We start from the raw sequence: 26,784 nt of genomic DNA, 5'->3' as shown, positions 1-26,784 counted from the left end.
ATTATCTATTGCACACATGAATAAATGGATGGAATAACATGAATAAGGAAATAGTCCCTACTTCTAGAAAGGGAGTACAAAAAAAGATCAGTAGCTTTAGCTTGGCTATTGTATTGAGCTTTTTCACAGGTTTCCGTCGCAAGGTAACTCCCTCTATTTCTGTTGGTGACTGTACCAAGAAACATATTTTAGATTAATATTGCAGCAATTTGGAGCAAGCCACCATTTTCTAAAGTACCTTTAATAAAGTTCACATTAAATTGGACACTCTCAAATAAATTGAAGAGCACATGTAAATATACAGTGTAACTTACTGTATTCTTCTTCTATTAAGATAAGGAACCTCCATAAGATCTTTGCCACTCTCTAAATGGATCCATGCCATCTGAATATCTACAGTGTATAACTTGCTTGGCTCAAAAAGGAATACCTGAATTGTAAAATATAAAAGCATTAAAAATCTTAAAGTCAATGTATTAAACTGATTTATCAATCTACAAAAAAAACTATTCAGCAAATGGTAACTTCTAGATGACATTTAACTGTTCAAAACATGATATTTAGTTAATCTGGCTAAAAGTTAAAAACATTTTAGGCATTAATCTCAACAAATATATATATATATATCGATTTACTGCAGAGGGGGATATAAAAGGAAGGTTTGACATAGTGGGGAACTATCTCCTAACCTTTCCTGGGCACCTGAGATCAACCCATTTTTTTTGTGGGTTTCATATTACTCAGTCATTTTTATGTAGTGTTTTAAGGACTTGTTGTCGTTCAAACGTCTTTCTGTTTTTGTCATGGCTTGTCAGCATCTCTTCTACTTTTGAGCTTTGAAGGCCACTTGGTTGGAACCACTTTCTTAGGAAAAGTTTTAAAATTTTTAAATCTGATGAAAGTAGCATTGTAACACCCTTTTCAAGAAGGATTACCCTCAAAAAGATATTTTGGAGGCATATCTTGTCAGTTAATTTATTCTCATAATTTAATTGAAATGAGTTATTTCATGAAATCCACTCCTTGCTAATCTGTATAAAAAGAACTTTCAGTCTAATAATATTTTTAAGCACCTCTTTCATGGTTTTGTAATCTCTAGCCTCCATGAACTTGTATCTAAGAAGCTCTACCAAGGCCAGACTGAAATTCTTCAGGACACTGTCACTCCAATTCTGCATAAATAGCTGGTCCCATACATACATCACTCCAGGTGTATCTAACACACTCACAAACCCCTAAAATATAACAAGATGTAAGAAATAACTCATGGAACACAAACATTGTAACTATATTTATAGACGTAAGAAATAATTTGTGAAATCTTAATACTCACAAACCCTAAAGCATATACACATATAAGAAATGGTACATGGAACACATAACTCTGGTTAAAATCTTAATAAGAGAAGTATTATCAATAAACAAAATTATCGCCAAAACAATAAATGGAATTTAAGATGGTCACACATCCCAGAACTACAAATATTGAAATGACCATATGTATATGCTGAACAATTCCGGCACTAATTAAATAGATATATCTGTATAATGTCACAGTATCTTATTGTGTACACATATACAAATTTTATTTTTTTATTTTTTCAAATCCAACTTCTGCAGGTTATTAGAGAAGAAGCGAATAAGTGGAGTCATTATTTTTGAAATTATACATAATTACCTCCCCTATCCACCGTCTGAAGAAAACCAGAGGGTCAGCCAGTAATTCAGTAGTAATATTTTCTTCTCTTTTACTCCCTGGGGTAGCCTTCAGGAGTTCCTCAGCCTTTGCTTTCTCTATACTAATCAACTGATGCAAAAATTCCTGTAATCATAGAAATATATTTTCAGTCTGATTTTGGATCATTCTATTTGGTTACAATAAATTTTCATCAATTATAGTATGATTGATTGATTTCTGGTGTTTAATACCACTATTGGCACTAGCAGCACAATTGGCTTTATCATGGCAGCCATTTTTTGGGTCGGAGAGAATCAAGAGTGGAAAGATAGAGAATGTTTTGTTGACCTTGACAGTTTGTGCTACTATGATTTTTAGGTAAGCACATGTATAAAGATCAGGGTAGAGGTTAATTACCTTTTTGTTGACCTAGACATTTTGTTTTGTTATGGTGTTTAGGTAGGCACATGTATAAAGATCAAAATGAAGATGATACATTTTTTTGTTGACCTTGACAGTTTGTGTTACTTTGGTTTTTAGGTAAGCACATGAATAAAGATCAGGGTAGAGGTTAATTACCTTTTTGTTGACCTTGACATTTGTTGTTGCTATGGATTTGAGATGAGTATAAAGGTCAGGGTCAGTCAACATCATTGTATTCATGACTTGTTCTGCAATAGCAAACACCTGAGGCCATGTGGGAAAACAGCTGGAGTTTAATAGATCTAAGTACATGGCAACTTCATATACATGTTCACCTGTAAAAATACACATATATTATACTGTAGCAAACACCTGAGGCCATATGGGAAAACAGCTGGAGTTTAATAGATCTAAGTACATGGCAACTTCATATACATGTTCACCTGTAAATATACACATATATTATACTGTAGCAAACACCTGAGGCCATATGAGAAAACAGCTGGAGTTTAACAGATCTAAGTAAATGGTAACTTTATACACATGTTCACCTGTAAATATACACATATATTATACTGTAGCAAACACCAGGGGCAATGTGGGAAAACAGCTGGAGTTTAACAGATCTAAGTACATGGTAACTTCATATACATGTTCACCTGTAAAAATACATTATATTATACTGTAGCAAACATCGGGGGCAATGTGGGAAAACAGCTGGAGTTTAGCAGATCTAAGTACATGGTAACTTCATATACATGTTCACCAGGTTCAATCCACCATTTTCTACATAAGAAAATGCCTGTACCAAGTCAGGAATATGACAGTTGTTATCCATTTGTTTGATGTGTTTGAACTTTTGATTTTGCCATTTGATTGGGGACTTTCCTTTTTGAATTTTCCTTGGAGTTCAGTATTTTTGTGATTTTACTTTTCACCTTTAAAAATACACATATATTATACTGTAGTGACGTATTTTGAGTTTGTATGCTTGAATATAGCAGAGAAGATGAGACTTTGTTAAAGAATTAAACAGTACATGTGTTAGTTAAAGCAGACATTTGAATGCATAATTGTGTTTTTTTCTAAATTTCCTTATGAATTGGTTGCTAAAATAGATTGGTTTACAGAATATAGCAACCCAATGATACAAAATAACTCCTCAAAACACATCTAGAGGTGGATATACAGTCTGTATCAATAAACATATCAAGCCTAACATCCCAATTTACTCATTCAATTTACTACCCTTTGTTGCTGTTAAAAGTTACACTGGTAATATAAAGGTATTTTACCTATTTCTGTTGTAGTATTAGAACTCCTTTGGAAGGCCAGTTGTAATGGGAAGAGCCAATGTATAAGATAGGGTTCATAACTTCTGTCATAGACATACAGCACGTTCAATGCACGGCAGGATTCTTTGATGTGAGAATCAGATTTGTAGGCAACCATACTGGTTGTTTTATTGTATGTCTGAAATATAAGTACAAGAAACATGAATAAAAGGGATCAGAAATGGGACAGCGATCTAATAATTCTTATAACCGAAAAAAATCTTCATGTTAATAATTTTTAGTTGGAATTATTTTATTCTCAAGTGCATTTGGAAGGGGTTATAAAAATGTTATTTTCTGGTTACAATTAAGATAATAAAGCATGCAAACCAAGAGTTTAAATGCCTTGCTTGCCAAATTTGTTTGGTTGTTAGCTCAGACATTGTAATTAAGGTTGACACCTAAATTCAATGGGTAGGTGGAGTATAACAGTCTGTTTACTATACACAAAGGTTTGATTGGTCAATAAATATCAAAATTGTTTCCAATATAATATTCATTGTCCAATCAACTCTTTTTTATATAGTAAACAAAACTGTTACTCCGCCTCTCCATTGAATTTAGGTGTCAATCTTAATTACAATGCCTGAGCAAACAACCAAACAAAGTTTGCAGGCAAGGCATTTGAACTTTTGGTTTGCATGCTTTATTATTTTAACTGTAAACCTTTCTTAACTTTAATTTTTAATCATTCTACTCTTTAAAAACATAAAATACTGTACTTCACAAAACTGTAGTAAAAAAAGATTTGCAGTCTTCTTTTTATAAGATTATTTTAGGCCACTTTTATTTGTTAGTTGGTTTACGGGATTCTTCCTAAAAAAGGAAGGGTAGGAGGTCGAAAAAAAAAATAAAAATAAAAAATGGAATTAATACTGTTTTTTTTTTAACCAAAAATCGAGAAACAAACAATGACATTACTCTATAGTATCATACTAACCATGTATGCAGATCGTTTCATAAACTGGTATTAATTCTTGCTGTTTTAAATAATGTGTTACAAGGAGTCCAATGTCAATGTAGAAAGATGAAAGCAGATACATATATGACTCTGATGAAAGGGAAGTGTGTTTTCCAATTGCATTTATTATTGTTCTGTGTATTTATTTATCAAATTTAAATCAGGGAGTGACAAATTTCCTCATAACATAATACAATCTTATTGAGGAAATACCATGCACTCTGCATATATAAACATATATATTGGTACATTTAAACATAATTTTTTTTATGCTATTTTACACTGCTAAGTATAAACTTATATCTCAAAGTGTCCTGTGATTGTCCCTTTTTATAAATGTCGAAGAGATATTAATTGTCAGACTTTCTATGACAGCAATACATGTTCTGATTTTGTGTTGGGATCTTGTTCACCATATCCCACCCCTGTTCCATTAAATCTTAATGGGTTCGGTGGGAAGATATTTAGGCATTTATATATTAAGGTCAATTAATCAGACACCCATCCCTGGCAGCAAGTTCAAATATCCTTCCCTTAAGTTACATCTGGCAAGGTTATTTTTTCTTCTTTCTGGGACCCCAGGAAGCCTTGCCAGATGTCATAATCATTTGGACAGGTACCTCATATGTTTAATTGAACTAAAACAGCTCCTTTCGACGAGTTTCAAACTTTCTGATCAACACTTGAACAAAAATTGACCCGTTGTCAACCTCAATAACTGTCTGAAACAGTTGTCCGAGGTCCAATAACTTTGCCGACTAAATTCCAAAAACGATCTCAAAAATTATTTTCATTTTTATTATTTACAACTGCGATGTTAATTTTGTTCAACCGCTAAATTTACACAAAAAATCGCCAACAATTAATGTGTAAATCCAAGTATAGTAAAATCGTATCTGGTCCTCCATTTTCAACTGGTTCCTTTTCACCACATTAGATCATGGTGAAACGTTGACTAAACAGGGAACCGCCTTTTTAACTGGTTACTTTTCACCGCATTAGATCATTATAAAACGTTGACTGAACAGGGAACCGCACAGTATTTTCGGAACAGCACAGGATTTTCGAATCCACTCCGAGGGTCTAGGAAGAAAAGCCGATCTTTTTTTATTATGTTTTTATTTTTATTTGTACTTCTTCAAACAGACAAGGGTCGGCGGAATTAAAAAAATCTTCAAAATCGTTTTTATTTTTATTTTAAAATTGGGGAAAACAGGGTCGGCGGATCCGTATACCAACAAATAAAAAAAAAGTGGCCTTACCTCAATAACAGCAGTCTGTATGAGACCATGAATTGGTGAAAATGTGGCCCTGCTTATCTTTAAATCTTCTATTCCTCTTGAGACAGCTTTAGCAAACCTTTCTCTAACAACTTTCTCAACATTACTAAAAATGCAAAACATAATGCAAAACATTTTAATTAACAAACAATTTCCATATTGTACTGTAAATTCAAAAATTTGTGCATGCATTTATTATTGCAGATATTGAACAGTGTATGATAATTCGAGATTTAAATAGTTACAGGAAATACTCAACACAAAATATGCTGTCAATTATTTTGAAATGAGAGTTTTTAATCATGGGACACATATTCTCCAAATTTATCAATAATAAAAATATTGCAAAAAATCGTGAATAAGAGTATTTGTAATGGTAACCAGAGCATACCAAAGAGTATCCTTAAGTTAACAATGTTGGCTATGAGAGGAACTTGAGATTCAACACAAAAACATCAGATCTTAAAAATTTAACTGATAATCACTTTCACATACTAAAAAGTCATTAGCATGTTGTCGTTTTTCAGATGACATAAGCAAGACTAAAATGTGTTTCTACTCGTGATATCTGAAATAATCTCTATTTAATGAAATTTTCTTTGATCTTGCTGACTGATAATTTGTTCGAGTCGAGTGATATGAAAAATTATCACAAGAAACCAAGGGGGCAATGAAAACGTCGTCATAGGTAAAATAGCGATAAACAGATTATCATTGCTCATCTCAACTCGATTGCTTATCTCACTTTTGCCATACCTGCTCAAGCGAGAAAATCAATCTGGTTGAAATGAACAATGATAATCTATAATTATCTGTTGAAGAATTAGATATGGAGATCACCTGATTACCTCAGATACTCTTTAGATAATATAATATATGAAAATTGCTATAAAACCGATTTCTTTTTAGCAATATCATAAACAGTATATAAGATGCTCTTTTTCAAAACTCCCACCCACACATTGCAAATGAAGAAAGCACTATTTTTCCTAGCAAAAGTACAAAAGTACACTATTGGTCAAGTACAAGTTTCCATGATATTTTTTTTCTGCTTTTAGCCATTATTTCTGACGTAATGTGTGTGTCTTATTGTTTTTTATTTTTTAATATTCTTAATACAATGTGTTTTGTTGCAGACAACTCAAACTTGAACCGTCATGTTTTTCACTACGTTTCATGTCAGGGCTATTCCAGAAAAAAATGTATGGGGGTGTTGGAAGGCACATTATATTAATAATACATGGGTGGTGGTTATCAGAGCAACTTTTCACACTATAATGCACTATTATTCTCAATTACAATTGTCTGGGTGGCGGGTGCTGACAAAAACTGCCTTCCAACCCCTCCATACATTTTTTTCTGGAATAGCCCTCATTTCAATCTATACTGTACATGAACTACTAAAGGAAGAGAATAATTTCATTGAGCCGCAACTCCTGTGAAACAATACAAAGTGAGAAATATTTGTATAATAACATATAAATGTAGTGTTTTGAACTTCCTAAATTTGTCTTTGAAACAATCTTTTTTAAACTGAAAACGTAAATGTTTGAGAAAATATTCAAATTAGGAGAGAGTAATTAATCCATGTCTTTTATGCTTTTGCCCATGGATATTCGACAAACTGCCTGCAAAATTATTTGTTCAACACTTGCCTAATTGTACCACTATTTTTACAGACATATTCTAGTATATACTAAACATATAAAAAAGTTTTTTTAAGGAACTGTCATTACTGATTTCTATCAATGTCATTATTTGGCATATAAAAATGGTAAAACCAAGCTTAATAGTCTCTGATTTAAACTGAACTAGTTTTTGATCAATCTAATTCATTAACATGGCTGGGAATCATAATTTTATACATTAATGTGTCATTAGAAGATGATGATTTTAATTAAGTAAGAAATCATTAATATACATATTATTCATTAATATAAATCACACTTATTCCAAGTACAATGTATAAGTAAAATGTATGTATAGGAATATTCATGATTGTTATAAAATTGATGATAATTACACCAAATAATTAAAAAATTGTCTTGAAATTTACAAATTTAGTAGAGTTTTCCCTAAGACATGTCCATGAGTCCTGGATTCATAAAAATCTCTAAGTAATTTTTTCATTTTACAACAAAATTAAAAAAAAAATCTAAACATGATGTCTATTCACTGCTCTCATTGAGACAAATACAACAAGAATATGTCCATAGTACAAGGATGCCCCAATCACAGTATCTATTTCCATGTTTTAGTGGACCATGATGCATGAAAATGGGGTCAAAACTCTAATTTGGCATTAAAATTAGAAAGATCTTATAATAAGGAACATGTGTCCTAAGTTTCAAGTTGATAGAACTTCAACTTCATCAAAAACTACCTGACCAAAAACTAACCTGAAGTACAGACGGAGGAACAACCAGAAAACATAATGTCCATAAATGGGGCATAAAAATTATATAGCCATAAAATTTCACACTGACCAAAGATGACGATCTCCAGGACTGGATGAGAATTCTGTTTATATTATCAAGAGCTATTCATATTGTAATGTTAGGAAATAATAATTCTCAAATGAACTGCTTGATTCTAATATCACCTAGATTTCCAATAGTTTTGAGTTTTTGCTTCTAATTTTTATTTGCAATGGCTGTTGATAATTTAAATTAAAATTGACCACTTACAAGAAAATTTGCTAAACTCATGTATAAATTTTCTGCAAAAAAACACATTCTTAAGTACATATAAGAGTTCTGTGTTTCTGCTGATTCTGCAATGTATTTGATTACTATACTAGCTCTTTGCATGCAGTTTCCATAATTTTATCACAATGTCACCTTTCTTTAGCACAATATCTAGTCACACAAACTTACCAATCACTCGGCTCTCTTGTAAATCATAAAGAAATTTTACAGTTTATTTACTATTTAAGTATTATTCAAAAATTATCTATATAATTGTGTGTTTGAAGAGATTAGTTTAAACATGTCCTAAAACTCTGGATTTAATTTAAATGTACCCTATGAATGAATTTTTATCCATTTTCAGATAATTTTTCACAGATTCAATAATTTCACTAACATTTGAGGAAAACTTTCTGAATTGTATTAAGCCCAAAAGGAAAATTCTGCTTTATTATCTCTTATAGTTCAAATTTTAGTCACTACTAAAATAACAGGCATTAATTTATGGTTGCTTTATACTTTACAAAAACCTTCAAAAATCAATGGACTATATTTTTTTTCCTGAAAACTATACTGTGGATTCATTTATTTTCATGGGTATCATTTTTTCATGGATTCAGAAAAAGTTCCATTTTCGTGGATATTAAATATTGTGGTTTTCCTTTAGTCAGCATATATTTTATATAAGGAACATTTATAATTGGTTGAACACTTGAATTCATGGTTTCCCTGTACCCACGAAATCCACTAAAAATTGGGTTTCCAACAAATAACAATGAATCCATAGTAAATTAAATTTCGAAATCACAATGAAGTATTCACCCTTCATGCAATCTTTTCCTTTCTTCTTTGAAGAGAACATCAGACCACATGAAGCTTCTGAGTGCCCCAGGGAGTTGTCTCCCATGCAGACTTCTGGCCACATGATCAAACTTTCTGGGATCTCTCTCCAGCACTGCTAGAATGGACCTTCCTATAGCATCACTCTGTGGGCCCCACAATGGTGGAGGGTCCCCATCAACTCTCTGTACCATTTCTGAAAATAACAAATAAGCAATTTTTTGAAACAGATATTTGGAGCTATTAGTACTAACTAATCCTTAACCGAGTTCATTTAAGGTCAAGTGAAAAATTAAAAGAAAAAAAATAAGGCATTCATTCTCTTGTCTAAAATATTACTAATATAAAAAATAAAGTTGCATGCAAAATTTTAGCAAAATCTGTGACATGGTCCATCTACAGTTCTTGACCTTCTATTTTCTTTTTAACTAACAAAATGATACCTTTAATAAATCATTCAAATGAAATAAAGCTTCTTCATACCTTTGATAGCAGCTGATGATGGCTTCTTCTCTGAGGCAGGTGTTGATATAGATGACGATAATGAATTAACTTTGTGTCTACTAGGGGCTGGAATCTTCAAATCAAGTTTCCTCTCCATCATTATCTCACTAAGCTTCTTTTTCTATAAATAAAATATACATATTTTCCTATTTACATTTTATAAGATGACAAAACATGAAATGAATAGTTGAAGGATTAGTGTGTTTTCATAGTTGTTAACTTCTACTGTCATTTTGTCTCTAGTAAAGTGTTGTCTCATTGGCAATAATACCATGGTTTTCTTGTTCTTATATTTAAACAAGTTTGAACTTATCACAATCGTCATTGAACAGGTACCATCCTTTCCAATTCTGAGGATTTGAAGAGAAAGAAAGCCAATAAATTATAATTAACAGCCTGAAATAGTAGCTACATTGTTAAGAATTAGTATCACTAAACTTGACTTGTCAGCACATCTTACAGCAGAATGCATTGAGTGTGTAGGTAAAGGTAATATATCTTAGGTTAGATTGCTTGTTAGCTGAACCGTGAATTCATTATTAGGTTAGGTATACTACCCTCTTTTCGGAGTAGTCTAGCATACAGACAGATTGATTGGTTATCTGTCGGACTAGTCTACTCTTGAAGGAGGGTAGTATACCTAACATGATAATGACTTCACGGTTCAGCTAACAAGCAAGCTAACTAAAGATAATTACTTTTACCTGCACACTCAATGCATTCTGTTGTAGAAAATAATGAAAATTAGGACTTCCCATCCGTTTTTTCACTGTTTCAGGGGTATCTATTTTCAGAGGTGATACTACACATGAGTGACACTTTGAGGTCAAACCATGAAAATTAAAGTCTTCATAATATCAACTTTATCTCAATGTTTAAAACTTACTGATAGTTCTTGTTCCTGTCTGTATAACTCTCTATCAAGTCCTCTGTTAAATATGTTATAGGAATGCTGCATAAACTCAGAATAATCCTGTGGTACATCTCTGAAAAGTACAAACATTTAATTTTAAAGATAGTCTGAATATAAATCAAAACTCCTTTTCATTGATTCTCTTAGCCTTTTTTTAAGAATAGTTTGAACAGCCATAAGACAAATTTAGGCCTAATATCAAAGTAGACCAATTACACAAAAAAGACCATACATATGGTTAAAATGGCGGTTATCAGTATGTCAACATTAAGTGCTAAACATGTTTTCATTAAAATAGTCTCAATACCTCAACCATAATACTTACATGACTTATAAAAATAAATTAATAAAATCTTGCTTAAGGATGTATACCTCTGAGGAGCCAAAAAAATTCTAGAATTCAGCTTTTTTTCTTAACCTGACTTTTGGATTTATATAACTGTAAAAAATATTTCGTGAAGAAAAAATCAGATGGTGGTTCACTTCTTTTTTTGCTATGGCCCTTTGAAATTTTTTGATTTTCTCATTTTTCATCAATTTCTATCCATCTTTAGACCATAATCGTGAAAAAAAATCACAGTTCCACAATTACACTTTTTTTCATTTTTTCAATAAATATGAAGTGGACCAATCTGAATAAATTTAATTTTAAAAAAATTATCGGTTTGTGTTAATATAAGAAATTTTCATCATATTTTAATGCTTTTTCATGTCAAATTTACCATGCTGTCAATTTTGTAATTTGTGATTATTCTCTATTTTAAGAAGAAATTGCATATTATTTCAACTTCTTTGTTAATAATGATTGAAAAAATATATATCAAAGAAATTTGAAAAGAAAAAAGTGATATGGTATGTACATTTTTCTGGTTAAATAATTTCTTGTACCCCTCACCCATTTACTCAACATTTTGGCTAAAAAAACTGACTTGATTTGTTCATGTTGTTGTAAAATTTGAAAAATGTATTACTCAAAAACTACTTATTGTAAATACTCATTTTTTTCACAGAGTTAAGTTTGGTCATAACATTTTTAAAATTCTTTGATATTTTCCACTTGTATTACATGTTTTGGAAATTATTCAAAAACAAGATTTCAACAAGCATGACAAGACTGAAATGTCAGAAGAATACATCCTTTTAAAAAGAGATAATTTTTCGTTTTACAACAGTAAGAGAAAATGAGGATCACATCTTATGCATTTCCTTGTATACATCATATTTTATTGTCAATACGTATAGCTAGAGATGCAACTAAAAATTTGAAAACAAAGCAATAATGAGCTACATCCATTTTACTAATACTAACTCTAGGACAACTTACCCATTGTTTCCTGCCCCCAACATTTTTTGGTAGCCTATATCTTTAACACATTTATACATCTGGCTATTCAAGTAGGCCTGGGCTTCTTTTAGTATTTTCTGTTTCTCATGATGTGCCATGTTTGGTGGTTCCTGAAAGAAGAACAATTCATTTAATTTTTTTTTAAAACTCATCAAAGATACTCCATAAATACACTTTGATTTTCCCTGAACACTAAAATTGATTTCTAGTTGCTCAGGTGTTAAAAATGTGGATCTCCTAGTTTGGTTTAATAATACGGTGGATTCAATTCCACAGTATACTTTGTTTCTTGAGAAAAAAAAAGACTTTATTTCCCATGAAACAAAATGTAAGCATTGACTTTTGCAAATAAATTGCAGTACAAGGTATCATGCAAACAAGCACTTATCTACATTCCTTAGTCACACAAATTCTACCAATCAGTTCTAAAAAGAGAAGTCAGTACTCCCTTATTATTCTCAGTACATGAGTAGTGAGTCCTACAGTATATATGATAAATCAATTAAAGGGAAGTTGAAGAATGATTATGCAGTTAATGTTTATCAGAATTTCAATTTCCAGTCTTTAAAAAGCTGTACATTAATTTAGGAAGCAACCTTAAAAAGACATTATGAAATGATTTTGTAGAAATTATCAACCAGATAATGTGGGTACCAGCACACCAAAAATCTGTAGAATGATTTAGTGAAGTTGTCCTTACCAAAAGTTGTGGGTTCCAGTCAGCATCAGGCAAATACTTGCTGACAAATGGTATACCCAGATTCTGTAAGAGGGCCTCTTTCCTCTCTGGTTTACCAAACTGTCTCTCAACTTTCAGTGTCAGACTTTCTGCTATCTTATCTTCAATCTGTAAAATTGATTTCATTTTATGAAAGAATAATCTTTCAGTTTTTGTCAATAAGGATAAGAATATTCATTGTTGTACTACAGTTATAATATGTTGGTCAAATTACTATTTCACAAATCATATGTCAAACCATTAGGACTATTAGTACAGAATTGTACAATAGGAGCTGGTAAAAAGTGATAGCACTGAAGAAGAAAAAATAACATCATAATATAACTCATTTATACTTTAATTTGCATTCAGAACAAGTGAGAATAACAAATCATATTTCTGTGCAAATCTCAATTGCAATTAAAAATGTTAATCATGTGAACTTGATAAACAACATCTTTCTTTAATCATAGAAAAAATAAAAGTGTTGTAAATAAATCAGGTCATTGATTTTCTTGTTTGAATTGTTTTACATTTTATGGCAGATCCTTTCATCACTTTCTATGCAGTACTAATTTTGCTCATTGCAGTACATGTACCATGACCTGTAATTGCTACCATTTACATTATAGGTGTCTGGTGGATGATTGTCTCATTGGCAATTATACCAAATCTCCTTATCTTATATGGTACATTGCATGTTGTCTCCTTTTTATATTGTGGTTTACAGATATATCCTACCTACCTTATGCCATGGAGCATCTGGTAATAAAGTTTGTTGGTAACAGGAGTTCATCCATAGAACTTTAAATGGATTCTCCTCGGGCTTCTTCACCTTAGGTTTCTTGGTAGCTGTGGCCATCATATAAGGTACAACAAAAAATTTACAAAAATATAAATACTATTTACACAATAAATTATACTATGTTCAATATATACAAATAAAAATGCACTGGAATGTTAATTACATATATTATTATGAAGTTAGAGACAATAGTTCTGGTGGATTTCCTCCATAACAGTATTTGGCTTTAGGATTTCTGTAAGAATTCTCATGCTGAACACTCTGAAATTAGAAAATTACATAACTGTAAAATATTGTATTCATAGGTTTACATAATAAATAGCATGTTCCTTTTAAACCGACTTTTAACAATTCAGGTACAGATGTTTAAAAAATAAATCTAAAGATTATCAAAATAAACAGGTATATTGTATTACATTGTGATAAAATATTTGAAATGTCTAATAAAGAAAGCTTGAGCTTCAATGATATGTATGCCAATTTCTCACAGTTTTATGAATTAAAGTCCCATAACTCAGGAATATCTATTAAAAAGCATCATAATCAAATAGAAATTTGTCTTCGCAGATCCACCAAGATTGATAAAAAGAATAATTAGTTGTCTTAACAGGTATTCCAATGCATTGACAAACAGTATACCATAATACCATAAAAATGGAAGGTAAACTGCATGAACATTTAATACTTATCATAAATAAGAAGGCCTGAAAACTGTCTGCTTTACATTAAAATAAGTGTATGCTAATTGATATTTACTGTAAACCAACTAATTTTCGCGAGCGATTTATTTTCGCGACTTTCGTGAGTAGAAAAATATCGCGAAGTTAAATCGTCGCGAATATGTAAAACTTGGATCTTTCCGTATTTAACAACATCAAGTTAATTAGAAAACTGTGAAATTAAATTGCCGCGAAATGGACTCGAAAGGGCTAAACGCGAAATAAAGTATCCGCGAAAATAAGTTGGTTTACAGTATTTGATGCCTCAAATGAATCAACAAGAAGAGATTTCATTCAGACTTTGTATCTGTAGTTTAAAAATAAAAAACTTTATAGCAGAAGACCTATTTATTGGCAGGTTTTTCTCATTGTTGAAAGCTGTACAGTTTCTGCCTATAATTGCATTAATCTACTTTATCTATATGTCTCATTGGCAATCAAACCTCATCTAGTTATGTTCATATCAATCACTGAATAGCCAAAATTACCTGAGACGATGTTCTACATTTAGCTAAACACAACTCAAATTGATCCCCAACAGATGCTAAAGATCTATCTCCTAACTGTCTAGCTTCTTCTAACACCCTGGTTAACAGAGTTTTCTGAAAAATACAATATAAATAAAATTCAGTAAAGCAGTTAGAGGACACATTCAAACGACAACTTAAATTACTGTCTATCATTATACTAGATATTTCATATTGTAAATAGAAAATGCTTATTTCATAATCATGAAGATTTGGAATATAAAGCATTCACTGACAATTAACTTATTGGTTGACTTGTTTGTGTTTAACTCCACTTACAGCATTATTTACTATTTTATAATGGCCAATTTTTTTTAGTAGAGGAAGCTGGAAAGCCCAACAAAACTTCAGCAGGAAAACAGCCAATTAAGATTGAAGTCCAACTCTACTGCCACATGCAGGGATAAAGCTTACAATCTCAGTTTTGACAGAGCTCTAGCAAGTGGTACAGTTGATGAACTGCTCAGACCACTCTGCTTCTTGACATTGATGTTGAAGTTGTTATGGTCATTTTTGATTTTGCTGCAATAATTATACAAAAGGATTTTGTAATTGTAAACAATTATTTGAGTGTTCCCTAGTTTGAGGATAATGAAGATATCTCATGGATGTTTTCTGTGTTGGATTGGGACTGACAAAGGCTAATTTAAATGGCTATATGTACATAAACAAGTACATAATTCAACAGCATTATATTCAAAATTTATCATAAAATCTATATTCATTACCTTTTCTGGATTTAAACAACAAGAAACACAGAATTCAAACTGTTCACAGCAGCCATTACTACTACACTTATCACAGCGATGCTTTGATATATGCTGAAGAGTTACATCACAACATCCTCTATTGTCCAATTCGGTTCTGTTGCAGATATACCCTGTAAAATCAGAATAAAAGAATTTTTAAAGCTACAGTGAGAGGACTCAAAGATAAAATTGTGCTATTAACATGATATATATGACCAGTCAGGGGACTTACTGAAATAAGTGATTTTTAAATCACTTATTTGAGTAGCAAATTCAACATGTTCAAGGTTTTGTCACAAATTGGGATTTTGTATTTTTTTCAAAATTTGAAACACATAGGTTTAAACAATATCTTTTAATTAGTAAAATTAAAAAATATGAACTTTTTGCTTCTTTTAAGTAGCAAGGTTTATACCTTTGATGCTATTATTTAGCTGAAAATTCTATTTTAGTTGAAAAAATGCTATAATAATGGCTTTACATAATGAACTGATACTTTCTTAAAAGATTTTTCACAGCAGTGGGAGTATTTTTCCTGTGAAGTTCAAGGTTTCATTTTTCAGATTATGTAATAAAATTCTACTGTTCGCGATAAAAATTTCACTGTTCGGGGGTGTTGAAATTAGTGGGGGTTATTAAAAGAATGATACTTAAAGAAGTGATTTTTGGGAAGGAAATTGAGGTCTGATACTTAAACAAGTGATTTTTATGTCATTATCCTAGATTCAGTACAAGGTCATCACCTGAAATGACCTGGTCATCCTAGACAACACAGATGTTGGTTCTGATAAGTTTAGAAACATAATTAGTCCCTGGATCATTAGTCATGTTAGTATTCTATATTAAAGGTACAATAAAATTAAATCACTTCTTCTGGTGATTAATTTGTACTACTTAAATAGGTGATTTTGAAAGAAAGACAACTCTAACTTCCAACCTTTATGGAAATAATGTTACTTGAATCAGTGATTTAGAAAATCACTTGTTTAAGTAAGTCCCCTGACTGATGACAGATCTGGAAAAGAAACTGTTTCATTTTACCAGTTTTTTCAAATTGAATTTGAAGCAATGAAAAGATGTCACTATTGGTAAATTTAATTCCTACTTCTAACATGTCTAAAACTCTTTTCACTCGGATTAAACTATAAGGTTTTGAAGGTGACACTTTTTTGCATGCAGACAATGTTTGATTGATCCTTATATTGCATATGATAAATGTTTAATGCTATCAAGTAACTCTTGTGTGTACAATGAAATCAGAGTATATCAGAACTAAAGTATACCTCTTTCATCAACAATTATCAACTTTCCTTGGACGGAATTCCTACAGGGTACAATTTTAGTGCTATTGTTTGAGACTACATCAGGCAGATTTGGTTTCCATTGAAATGGCTGTCTTCTTATGGCGTGTTTAGTTTCATAATCATCCTCAATGAGACTTGAATTCTGAAATAAATGAAAAAAATCAGAATATATACATAATTTAAAAGACTCAAAAGTCCTGGTCGCATGTACAAAAATGTACAATATATTTCTAGGAGTGCAAAAAAAGAGAAAGCTTTCAAATGTTGTAGAATAGAAGGAACATGGGATGTTATTTCAAAACATATTTTCCCTGTACTCATTTTCCTCAAAGCATAGGAATATAGCTCTTTTATTATGTTTATTGCTGTTTTTCAGTATTTTCATCTGAAATTCACAATGAGGTCTTTACATGTAAATAGTGTGTACAACAATACTTTTCTTCAAATCAAATAAAACTTTTTGTAGGAAATTCAGCAACAACGTCAAGAATAAAATTAAAAGGTTTTGATAGTAAAATAAAACAGTTGAGTTAATCAAGGATTTGTATAAAATTGAGAATGGAAATGGGGAATGTGCCAAAGAGACAACAACCCGACCATAGAAAAAAACAACAGCAGAAGGTCACCAACAGGTCTTCAATGTAGCGAGAAATTCCCGCACCCGGAGGCGTCCTTCAACTGGCCCCTAAACAAATATATACTAGTTCAGTGATAATGAACGCCATACTAATTTCCAAATTGTACACAAGAAACTAAAATTAAAATAATACAAGACTAACAAAGGCCAGAGGCTCCTGACTTGGGACAGGCGCAAAAATGCGGCGGGGTTAAACATTTTTGTGAGATCTCAACCCTCCCCCTATACCTCTAGCCAATGTAGAAAAGTAAACGCATAACAATACGCACATTAAAATTCAGTTCAAGAGAAGTCCGAGTCTGATGTCAGAAGATGTAACCAAAGAAAGTAGCTATACAAATCCTCAAGTTAATTCATTTAGCCCCAAAAAATATACCAAGCAATATCTTTCATATTTCCCCTTAAAATAAGACCTTATGAATCTTATGATGGATGGTGGATATTTTACACTGGACCTGGATTAAAAAAATAAAGAATGAATGTGTTCATGGCATTTTACAAGTTATCATATTGTACAAAGAGAGTTTTAAAAACATATTATAAGATAAATACAACAAATATCATGAATATATATCATGTATTTATTGTTCTAAAACACAATTAAAATTATTATCATAATACAACAGGGTATGTTACGTGTATGCTCTGTGTAATATATATATAATGAATAATAAAATATCACAAATAAATGTAGCAATTACATCTATATACATGATATATCTATTGATAGGCTATTAACTTTCTTATCGCTAAATTTGTTTTCTTTTGCATATTTTTAAAAATATTTTTAAGGAATAAGTAATCTTAATAAAAAAATGTTTCCTAGTATCACTAAATTGTCCTTGGGGTCAGACCCATAATCCGACAGACCGATAGTCTGACAGTCCTATAATCCGACAGCCCGATAGTCCGACACACAGTCACTTGTCTCTGTAAATTGATTTTTTTTACACAAAAAAATCTTGTGTCAAATCGATCAGTATGACGTCTTCATACTTTGTAAACTGACCCGTATCCTCATTCCTGCGGGTGTGACCTGAGAAAAATAGATAACCCGGGAAATCTTTTTCACCTGGATTCAGAGCCTTCACACTGATATCATATTGATTGCAATACCGGTAAATTCGTAATTCTCCGGTCATGGACAAGAAGTTCACCTAGCTGTGTAAACTCAAATTAACTAAACCATTCAGTGCATGGCTTCACTTGACAGCTTTGGTGTCAAACGCACTGCCGATTAATAGTCATTACCTAAGGCTTTATGTCGTTAATAATTGTGTCTTTCAAAGTTGTTTTAAAATAGTAATTTGAGTTATTTCACCTTTTTTTCACCTTTCACAATACACTCCTTCAACTTATGTTTTTATCTTTATTTAAAAAAATTAAAGCTAGAATAAATTGAATGCAAAAACATATCAGAACAAGAATGTGTCCCAAGTGCAATTTATAACTTCTATGTCATTTGCGCATGTGTGCAAACAAACTAGATTATATTTCATTATTAAACTAGATGAACAGGAATGGAATCTTATTTTAATGACATTATCAATTTGTTCAAACAATACAGGATATAATTTTTTATCCAATTAAACTGCGCATGATTCTATTTTTTTAAATTTTACAAACTGCTTGCGTTTCAATAGTATATTAATAAGCTTACGGTATGGGATTAGTAAATTCCATATATAGGGTGAGAGCGAAGCTCGAATCGCCATATGGAAATTACTGACCCCATATATACTGTATTACGTCACTAGCACACTATGTAACGAATTTATCTTACCGACTACTGCAAAAAACTATCTTAACATGTGAAATTTAGACTAGTGACCTATCAAAATGAGCAAGTCTTCAAAACTGTTTAATAGCATTAAGAAACTAGCTACTTCCATTGATCCTACAAAAACAGATACCAACAATAACAACTTGTTAGGTTAAAATGAATTTTATGAATTTATTTCAATCTTATCATCAATTTCTTCGTCTGTTGAAACCCTGAAGATTTTTTCTCAGTACCGTTTTGTTTTTATAAAGGGATTATTACAGTGCGATCACTTAAAAGGTCATTAAGGTACAGTATTCGACAATTGATTGATACAATAACAATTGACTTTAAAACATCGATTGATACGATTGATCACGATTGATAACCAGTTTTCAATTCTATCAACTAACTAAAAAGTACAAACCAAAGATCGTTACGATAGATACGATTGATTATATAATATCAACTCAATCAACTCGATACGAAATACAAACACTCAATCGTAACAATCGATACGATTGATTATCATATATCAACTCAATCAACTCAATACTAAATACAAACACTCGATCGTAACGATCGATACGATTGATCACGATTGGTTACCAAAAATCAACTCAATCAACTCGATACGAAATACAAACACTCAATCGTAATGATCGATACTATTGATCACGATTGATTACTAAACAAGAATGTGTCCACAGTACACGGATGCCCCACTCACACTATCATTTTCTATGTTTAAAGGACTGTGAAATTGGAATAAATTCTCTAATTTGGCATTAAAATTAGAATGATCTTATCAAAGGGAACATGTATACTAAGTTTCAAGTTGATTGGACTTCTACTTTATCAAAAACTACCTTGACCAAAAACTTTAACCTGAAATTTGCACTATCATTTTCTATGTTCAGTGAACCGTAAAATTGGGGTCAAAACTCTAATTTGGCATTTAAATTAGAAAGATCATATCATAGGGCACATGTATACTAAGTTTCAAGTTGATTGGACTTAAACTTCATCAAAAACTACCTTGACCAAAAACTTTAACCTGAAGCCAAAAACTTTAACCTGAAATTTGCACTATCATTTTCTATGTTCAGTGAACCGTAAAATTGGGGTCAAAACTCTAATTTGGCATTTAAATTAGAAAGATCATATCATAGGGCACATGTATACTAAGTTTCAAGTTGATTGGACTTCAACTTCATCAAAAACTACCTTGACCAAAAACTTTAACCTGAAGCCAAAAACTTTAACCTGAAATTTGCACTATCATTTTCTATGTTCAGTGAACCGTAAAATTGGGGTCAAAACTCTAATTTGGCATTTAAATTAGAAAGATCATATCATAGGGCACATGTATACTAAGTTTCAAGTTGATTGGACTTCAACTTCATCAAAAACTACCTTGACCAAAAACTTTAACCTGAAGCCAAAAACTTTAACCTGAAATTTGCACTATCATTTTCTATCAGTGAACCGTAAAATTGGGGTAAAATCTCTAATTTGGCATTAAAATTAGAAAGATCATATCATAGGGAACATGTGTACCAAGTTTGAAGTCGATTGGACTTCAACTTCATCAAAAACTACCTCGACCAAAAACTTTAACCTGAAGCGGGACAGACGGACGAACGAACGGACGAACGGACGCACAGACCAGAAAACATAATGCCCCTCTACTATCGTAGGTGGGGCATAAAAATCAACTCAATCAACTCAATACGAAATACAACGACTCGATCGTAACGATCGATACGATTGATCACGATTGATTACCAAAAATCAACTCAATCAACTCAATACGAAATACAAACACTCAATCGTAATGATTGATACTATTGATCACGATTGATTACCAAAAATCAACTCAATCAACTCAATACGAAATACAACACTCGATCGTAACGATCGATACTATTAATCACGATTGATTACCAAAAATCAACTCAATCAACTCAATACGAAATACAAACACTTGATCGTAACGATCGATACAAATTGATCACGATTGATTACCAAAAATCAACTTTGACTCAATCAACTCAATACTAAATACAAAAACTCGATCGTAACGATCGATACGATTGATCACGATTGATTACCAAAAATCAATTCAATCAACTCAATACGAAATACAAACACTCAATCGTAATAATTGATACGATTGATTATCAAAAATCAACTCAATCAACTCAATACGAAATACAACGACTCGATCGTAACGATCGATACGATTGATCACGATTGATTACCAAAAATCAACTCAATCAACTTAATACGAAATTACAAACACTTGATCGTAACGATCGATACTATTGATCACAATTGATTACCAAATTCAACTCAATCAACTTAATAAGAAATGCAACAACTTGATCGTTACCAATGAAAGACTTGTGCAATCGACAACATAGGTGGAAATAAATATTATAAAACGGTTTTCATATAATTATAACTGCAAATAGCAAACTGAGTATGTATTTTTTGCAAGGATTTGTTAGTTTTTATATATACATATAAATAAGAAGATGTGGTATTAGTGCCATTGAGACAACTCTCCATCGAAATAATAATGTATATATATAAAGTTAACAATTACAGGTTAAATTACGGACTTTAACACGCATTGGCTTACACCGAACTGCAAGCTATCAAGGGCCCCAAAATGACTAGTGAAACACAATTTAAACAGGAAAAGCAGCAGCCTAATTTGTATACAAAATGAGAAACGAGAAACACTTATGAACCATAACAGCAAACGACAACTACTGAACAGCAGACTTCTGACCAAGGACATTTGCATAAAATTGTATTTATACTGGTTATTATTTTTGTGATTTTTTTATTACAATATGTTTGAATAAAAGTTTTTTATAATTGTTGATGTTGTATAAATAATGATGTTAATTACTAAACTTTATATTAAAAATAGTTAAACAAATTAGATGCATATGCATTTTATTTAGATTGGATGTTTGTACTTATTATAGCAATGAAAGAAATCATATATTTTGTAAATGTATGATTCACTAAAAATTAATTTCATTTCATTCATTTATGCAAATGATATTTTGATTAGTGTAAAAGATAAGATATTATCACTTGTCTACGCCATTATCTGTTACTGTTTAATGCACTAAACATAAACTGATCATCAATGTAACTATGACCAATATACATAGGTTTCTTTATGAATGAAAACAACATTGTTTGTACATGCATATAAGTTTTGATATTAAGGTAGCACAATACAAAGATTTTTCATCCCCAATCAGACATCTTTAAACTGATGTAATTCCACTTATCTTTCTTTAAATTTTATAAATGAGGTACCAAAAGAAAGAAAAAGGATTAATCTTTCAAATTGTGATAATTTCATTATGGCATAATAATTACATAATTAATTGTTATGTAATTAGTTGCCATATTGTGATGTCCATACTTGAATGAATTTAGCTTCTTTGTTATTCATAGCATCCCAAAATATTTTATAGATTCTTGCACCACGCAGTTTGACCTCCAAAACTGTGTGTCAGATTTTTCCTATTGTATTTCATTCTCTCAAAAATCTTCAATGAATTTTGCAACATCAATTCATAAGAGATCACTAAATTCAATTGGGTATAAAATTTGTTCTTTTGATGTTTTTGGAAATCTGAGACACAGTTTTGGAGGTCAAGCTGTGTTGTAAAGGAATCTATAAAAATATTTTGGGATGCTATAAAGAACAAAGACGCTAAATTCATTCAAGTGTGGACATCACAATATAGCAACTAATCACATAATAATTAATTATGTAATAATTATGTCATAATGAAATTATCACAATTTGAAAGATTAATCTTTCTTCTTTCTTTTGGTACCTCATTTATTAAATATAAAGAAAGATGAAATGAATTACATCAGTTTAAAGTTGTCTGATTGGGAGTGAAAAAATCTTGGTATTGTGCTACCTTAAGCCATGTTTTATTAATTGTTTACAGAAATTCAGACAGAGACATATTTCATAATAAATGCATATAAACAAGTTATTGTAATGATTTTTGGGGGAAATTACATTTTTGACAGCACTAATGGATAATTATACATTATTAGTATAAATTAATTGTGTTTTAATACATGAATATGTATGCATAATTAGTATTTGTATGCACCTATAATCAGTAATGTTTCAACTTGTCATAACATTTGATTTTGTGTATGGTGTGGATGGGGTTAACAGGTTAGAAACAATAAGGAATGCTGGAATATAGGTTAACACATAGAGAATATAGAAAAATTAACGATTTAATTAACACTTGACAATAATGGAGTGCAAACTATAAAGATAAATGCACAAATTAATGAATTTAGTAAAAATATACTAATTGAAGAATGATTACCAATTTCAAACAAATAATAATAAATGGTAAATGCAGGATTCCTGCACATATTTTTTAACAGTAGTACAAAACTAATTTAGTTAATTTTGTGCAGATTTGTTTCAATTTTATATTACTATTACATGTACCACAAATATGAGATTTAATAACTTTACACAAGGTGTAATTTTGAAAAATTATGGGGATTATAAGCGCTTTACACTTTTATTCTCCCTACAAAAAAGTAAAAGATATGAGTTACATTTACTATTACGTTTTTGACTTAAAACGATTAATATTAACAAAAAATAATGAATAATAATAATGTATTGTTTTAACGAGTTGTTTACTTGATTAAATTATTTTGACTGCTAATATTACTAAAAAAAAAATATACGTACTTGTACGTATATTTTGGAATCTTGTGAGTATTTCTAGTGAAAAAAATGCAACAAATTAACTATTAAACAATCAAAAACTGAAAAACTTAAAAAAAATCATTCAGTCTAAAAGAAAAACAATAATTAATAAAGTGAAGTACACGAAATACTATACAGAAACAGATATTGATTACTTATATGCATTATTAGTATTGGAAATACACATTTAGGCACGTTTAATTAGTAATATGCTAGTCAACAAAAGAAACGATACAATACAATGTGTCTTCAATATACACGGTTTTAATCTTAGAAATGGCCCAAATGGTCCAATGTTGAATTTTCGAATTAAAAGCAATGATTTCAGACATAAACACACAAAAAAAAAATGTTTTTGCAATATTTCAGATTTTAAAAACGTATTTTTTTTTAACTAAAATTAAAAACAAATACTTACTTAAACGCAAAATGTTATACATTAGCATAGCTTGGTTAAAATGTTGCATATCTTTGAAAATAATAATATTTAATTAGTATTTTTAAAATAGGGTCTCTATTCTAGATACTTTTTTCTACAAACATAATTTGATACCTATGACCTTTTAAAGAGGATCTGGTAATTTTCCGAAAAATTAAGATTATTTTAATTATATGCAAACGCTTTGAAAATTAATTCTGCTTTTAATGGTATTCCTCACTTTGTATTATATATTACATTTTGTGATATATTACAGTTGAAAGGTGTGTATGGCTACTTTTGCTGACTAGAATATAAATGTACGATCGTGACCCTTGAAATAAAAAAAAGATAGAGTTGATTGAGTTGATCAACTCTTAATCGATCGTAACGATTGAACACGATCGATACGATCGTGACCCTTGAAATATAAAAGATAGAGTTGATTGAGTTGATCAACTATTAATCGTCGTAACGATTGAACACGATCGGTACGATCGTGACCCCTGAAATACAAAAGATAGAGTTGATTGAGTTGATCAACTCTTAATCGATCGTAACGATTGAACACGATCGATACGATCGTGACCCTTGAAATAAAAAAAGATAGAGTTGATTGAGTTGATCAACTCTTAATCGATCGTAACGATTGAATACGATCGATACGATTGTGACCCTTGAAATATAAAAGATAGAGTTGATTGAGTTGATCAACTCTTAATCGATCGTAACGATTAAACACGATTGATACGATCGTGACCCTTGAAATATAAAAGATAGAGTTGATTGAGTTGATCAACTGTTAATTGAGATCGTAACGATTTAACACGATCGATACGATCGTGACCCTTGAAATAAAAAAAGAAAGAGTTGATTGAGTTGATCAACTCTTAATCGATCGTAACGATTGAACACAATCGATACGATCGTGACCCTTGAAATACAAAAGATAGAGTTGATTGAGTTGATCAACTCTTAATCGATCGTAACGATTGAACACGATCGATACGATCGTGATCCTTAAAATACAAAAGATAGAGTTGATTGAGTTGATCAACTCTTAATCGATCGTAACGATTGAACACGATCGATACGATCGTGACCCTTGAAATACAAATGATAGAGTTGATTGAGTTGATCAACTCTTAATCGATCGTAACGATTGAACACGATCGATACGATCGTGACCCTTAAAATACAAAAGATAGAGTTGATTGAGTTGATCAACTCTTAATCGATCGTAACGATTGAACACGATCGATACGATCGTGACCCTAGAAATACAACAGATAGAGTTGATTGAGTTGATCAACTCTTAATAGATCGTAACGATTGAACACGATCGATACGATCATGACCCTTGAAATACAAATGATAGAGTTGATTGAGTTGATCAACTTTTAATCGATCGTAACGATTGAACACGATCGATACAATCGTGACACTTAAAATATAAAAGATAGAGTTGATTGAGTTGATCAACTCTTAATCGATCGTAACGATTGAACACGATCGATACGATCGTGACCCTTGAAATACAAATGATAGAGTTGATTGAGTTGATCAACTCATAATCGATCGTAACGATTGAATACAATTAACTTTAAAAATAAAGGGTTGATTAAATAGATTTACTGAATTGACTACAAATGATAGTAATAAACCGACAACAATTGATTGATCCTACAGCAGTAGTCAATTGATTTGAATTGACTATACAATAGATAGTAATTTTTGTAAACTGTCTATTCAATCGATTGTCGAATACTGTACCTGTGTCTAAAAGGTAGGTCAGTAGTGGTTTTTCTTTTTGCGATTTATGAATGAAATGTGAAAACTATATCTCGAGTGAACGCGATTGATAGTTTAGATTATTTTTACCGATAACCGCTACGAATTTCAGCTGACGGCGACTATAGAGCATGTATAAAGTAGAGACTGGGTCAAAAACTCTGATAACAATAGTAGAAACAACACTATTTTATACCTTTGATAAATTTTTTGAGAGTAAAACAATACACCCTACAACCAAAATAAATAAAAGAATCCAACGTCTTCTAAAACTTTTGTAGTTCAGCATTGGCATGCAAAAACTGTGGCTACAAGATAAACATTGATGACTTCATATTTTCGAATTTTAAAAATTTTCGACAATGACATTGTAAAACAAACTGAAATATTTGTTTTTCAATTTTTAATTGCTTCTTTTAATTAACAACTAAAATATAACAATCGAAATTAAAATATATGGGATGAAATAATAACATAGCTTTACATAATTTTGTTAAATTCTTTTGGATTGGACCAATTTAGATTTTTGTCCAATCAAATTCCTTCTTTCAAAGCGGTCTCACTAATTAGCGACAACAAGAATTTTAGCGACAACAA

General features: G+C 31.0%; 2 protein-coding genes across 4 annotated transcripts in view; both read right to left on the bottom strand.

The window, feature by feature from the left end:
• LOC143075790 (uncharacterized) overlaps positions 1-13,562 on the bottom strand; it is a 33,796-nt gene extending 20,234 nt beyond the window's left edge. For all 3 annotated transcript variants that reach the window (XM_076251352.1, XM_076251353.1, XM_076251354.1), the window contains exons 1-12: positions 13,429-13,562; positions 12,666-12,812; positions 11,945-12,075; positions 10,594-10,693; positions 9,687-9,828; positions 9,186-9,399; positions 5,659-5,782; positions 3,397-3,574; positions 2,258-2,436; positions 1,679-1,822; positions 1,074-1,235; positions 315-430 (exon numbers count right to left, since the gene is read on the bottom strand). In XM_076251352.1, coding sequence (XP_076107467.1) covers positions 315-430; positions 1,074-1,235; positions 1,679-1,822; positions 2,258-2,436; positions 3,397-3,574; positions 5,659-5,782; positions 9,186-9,399; positions 9,687-9,828; positions 10,594-10,693; positions 11,945-12,075; positions 12,666-12,812; positions 13,429-13,548 — 1,757 coding nt within the window. In that variant the 5' untranslated portion in view covers positions 13,549-13,562. The remainder of the gene's footprint in view (positions 1-314; positions 431-1,073; positions 1,236-1,678; positions 1,823-2,257; positions 2,437-3,396; positions 3,575-5,658; positions 5,783-9,185; positions 9,400-9,686; positions 9,829-10,593; positions 10,694-11,944; positions 12,076-12,665; positions 12,813-13,428) is intronic.
• Positions 13,563-13,613: 51 nt separating this feature from the next.
• LOC143075791 (SREBP regulating gene protein-like) lies at positions 13,614-26,506 on the bottom strand. The gene is made up of 5 exons (XM_076251355.1): positions 26,384-26,506; positions 16,767-16,929; positions 15,463-15,614; positions 14,696-14,809; positions 13,614-13,749 (listed from the first exon to the last, which is right to left on the bottom strand). The coding sequence occupies exons 1-5, from the start codon at positions 26,480-26,482 to the stop codon at positions 13,660-13,662; spliced, it is 618 nt and encodes a 205-aa protein (XP_076107470.1). The 5' UTR covers positions 26,483-26,506; the 3' UTR covers positions 13,614-13,659.
• Positions 26,507-26,784: the final 278 nt, after the last annotated feature.

Source organism: Mytilus galloprovincialis, chromosome 5, assembly GCF_965363235.1.
Source record: "Mytilus galloprovincialis chromosome 5, xbMytGall1.hap1.1, whole genome shotgun sequence".
NCBI classification, from domain to species: domain Eukaryota; kingdom Metazoa; phylum Mollusca; class Bivalvia; order Mytilida; family Mytilidae; genus Mytilus; species Mytilus galloprovincialis.
The sequence above is the reverse complement of the archived record's forward strand: the minus strand, read 5'-3'. Positions and strand labels throughout refer to the sequence as shown.

Excerpts from the sequence above, each read along its gene's own strand:
- LOC143075791 (XM_076251355.1), bottom strand. The coding sequence starts at position 26,482 with ATGCCAATGCTGAACTACAAAAGTTTTAGAAGACGTTGGATTCTTTTA. Across the intron at positions 15,615-16,766 it reads GATAATTGTTGATGAAAGAG|GGTATATCTGCAACAGAACC; the intron begins GTATACTTTAGT and ends CTGATTTTACAG. Across the intron at positions 13,750-14,695 it reads AATGTAGAACATCGTCTCAG|AGTGTTCAGCATGAGAATTC; the intron begins GTAATTTTGGCT and ends TTCTAATTTCAG.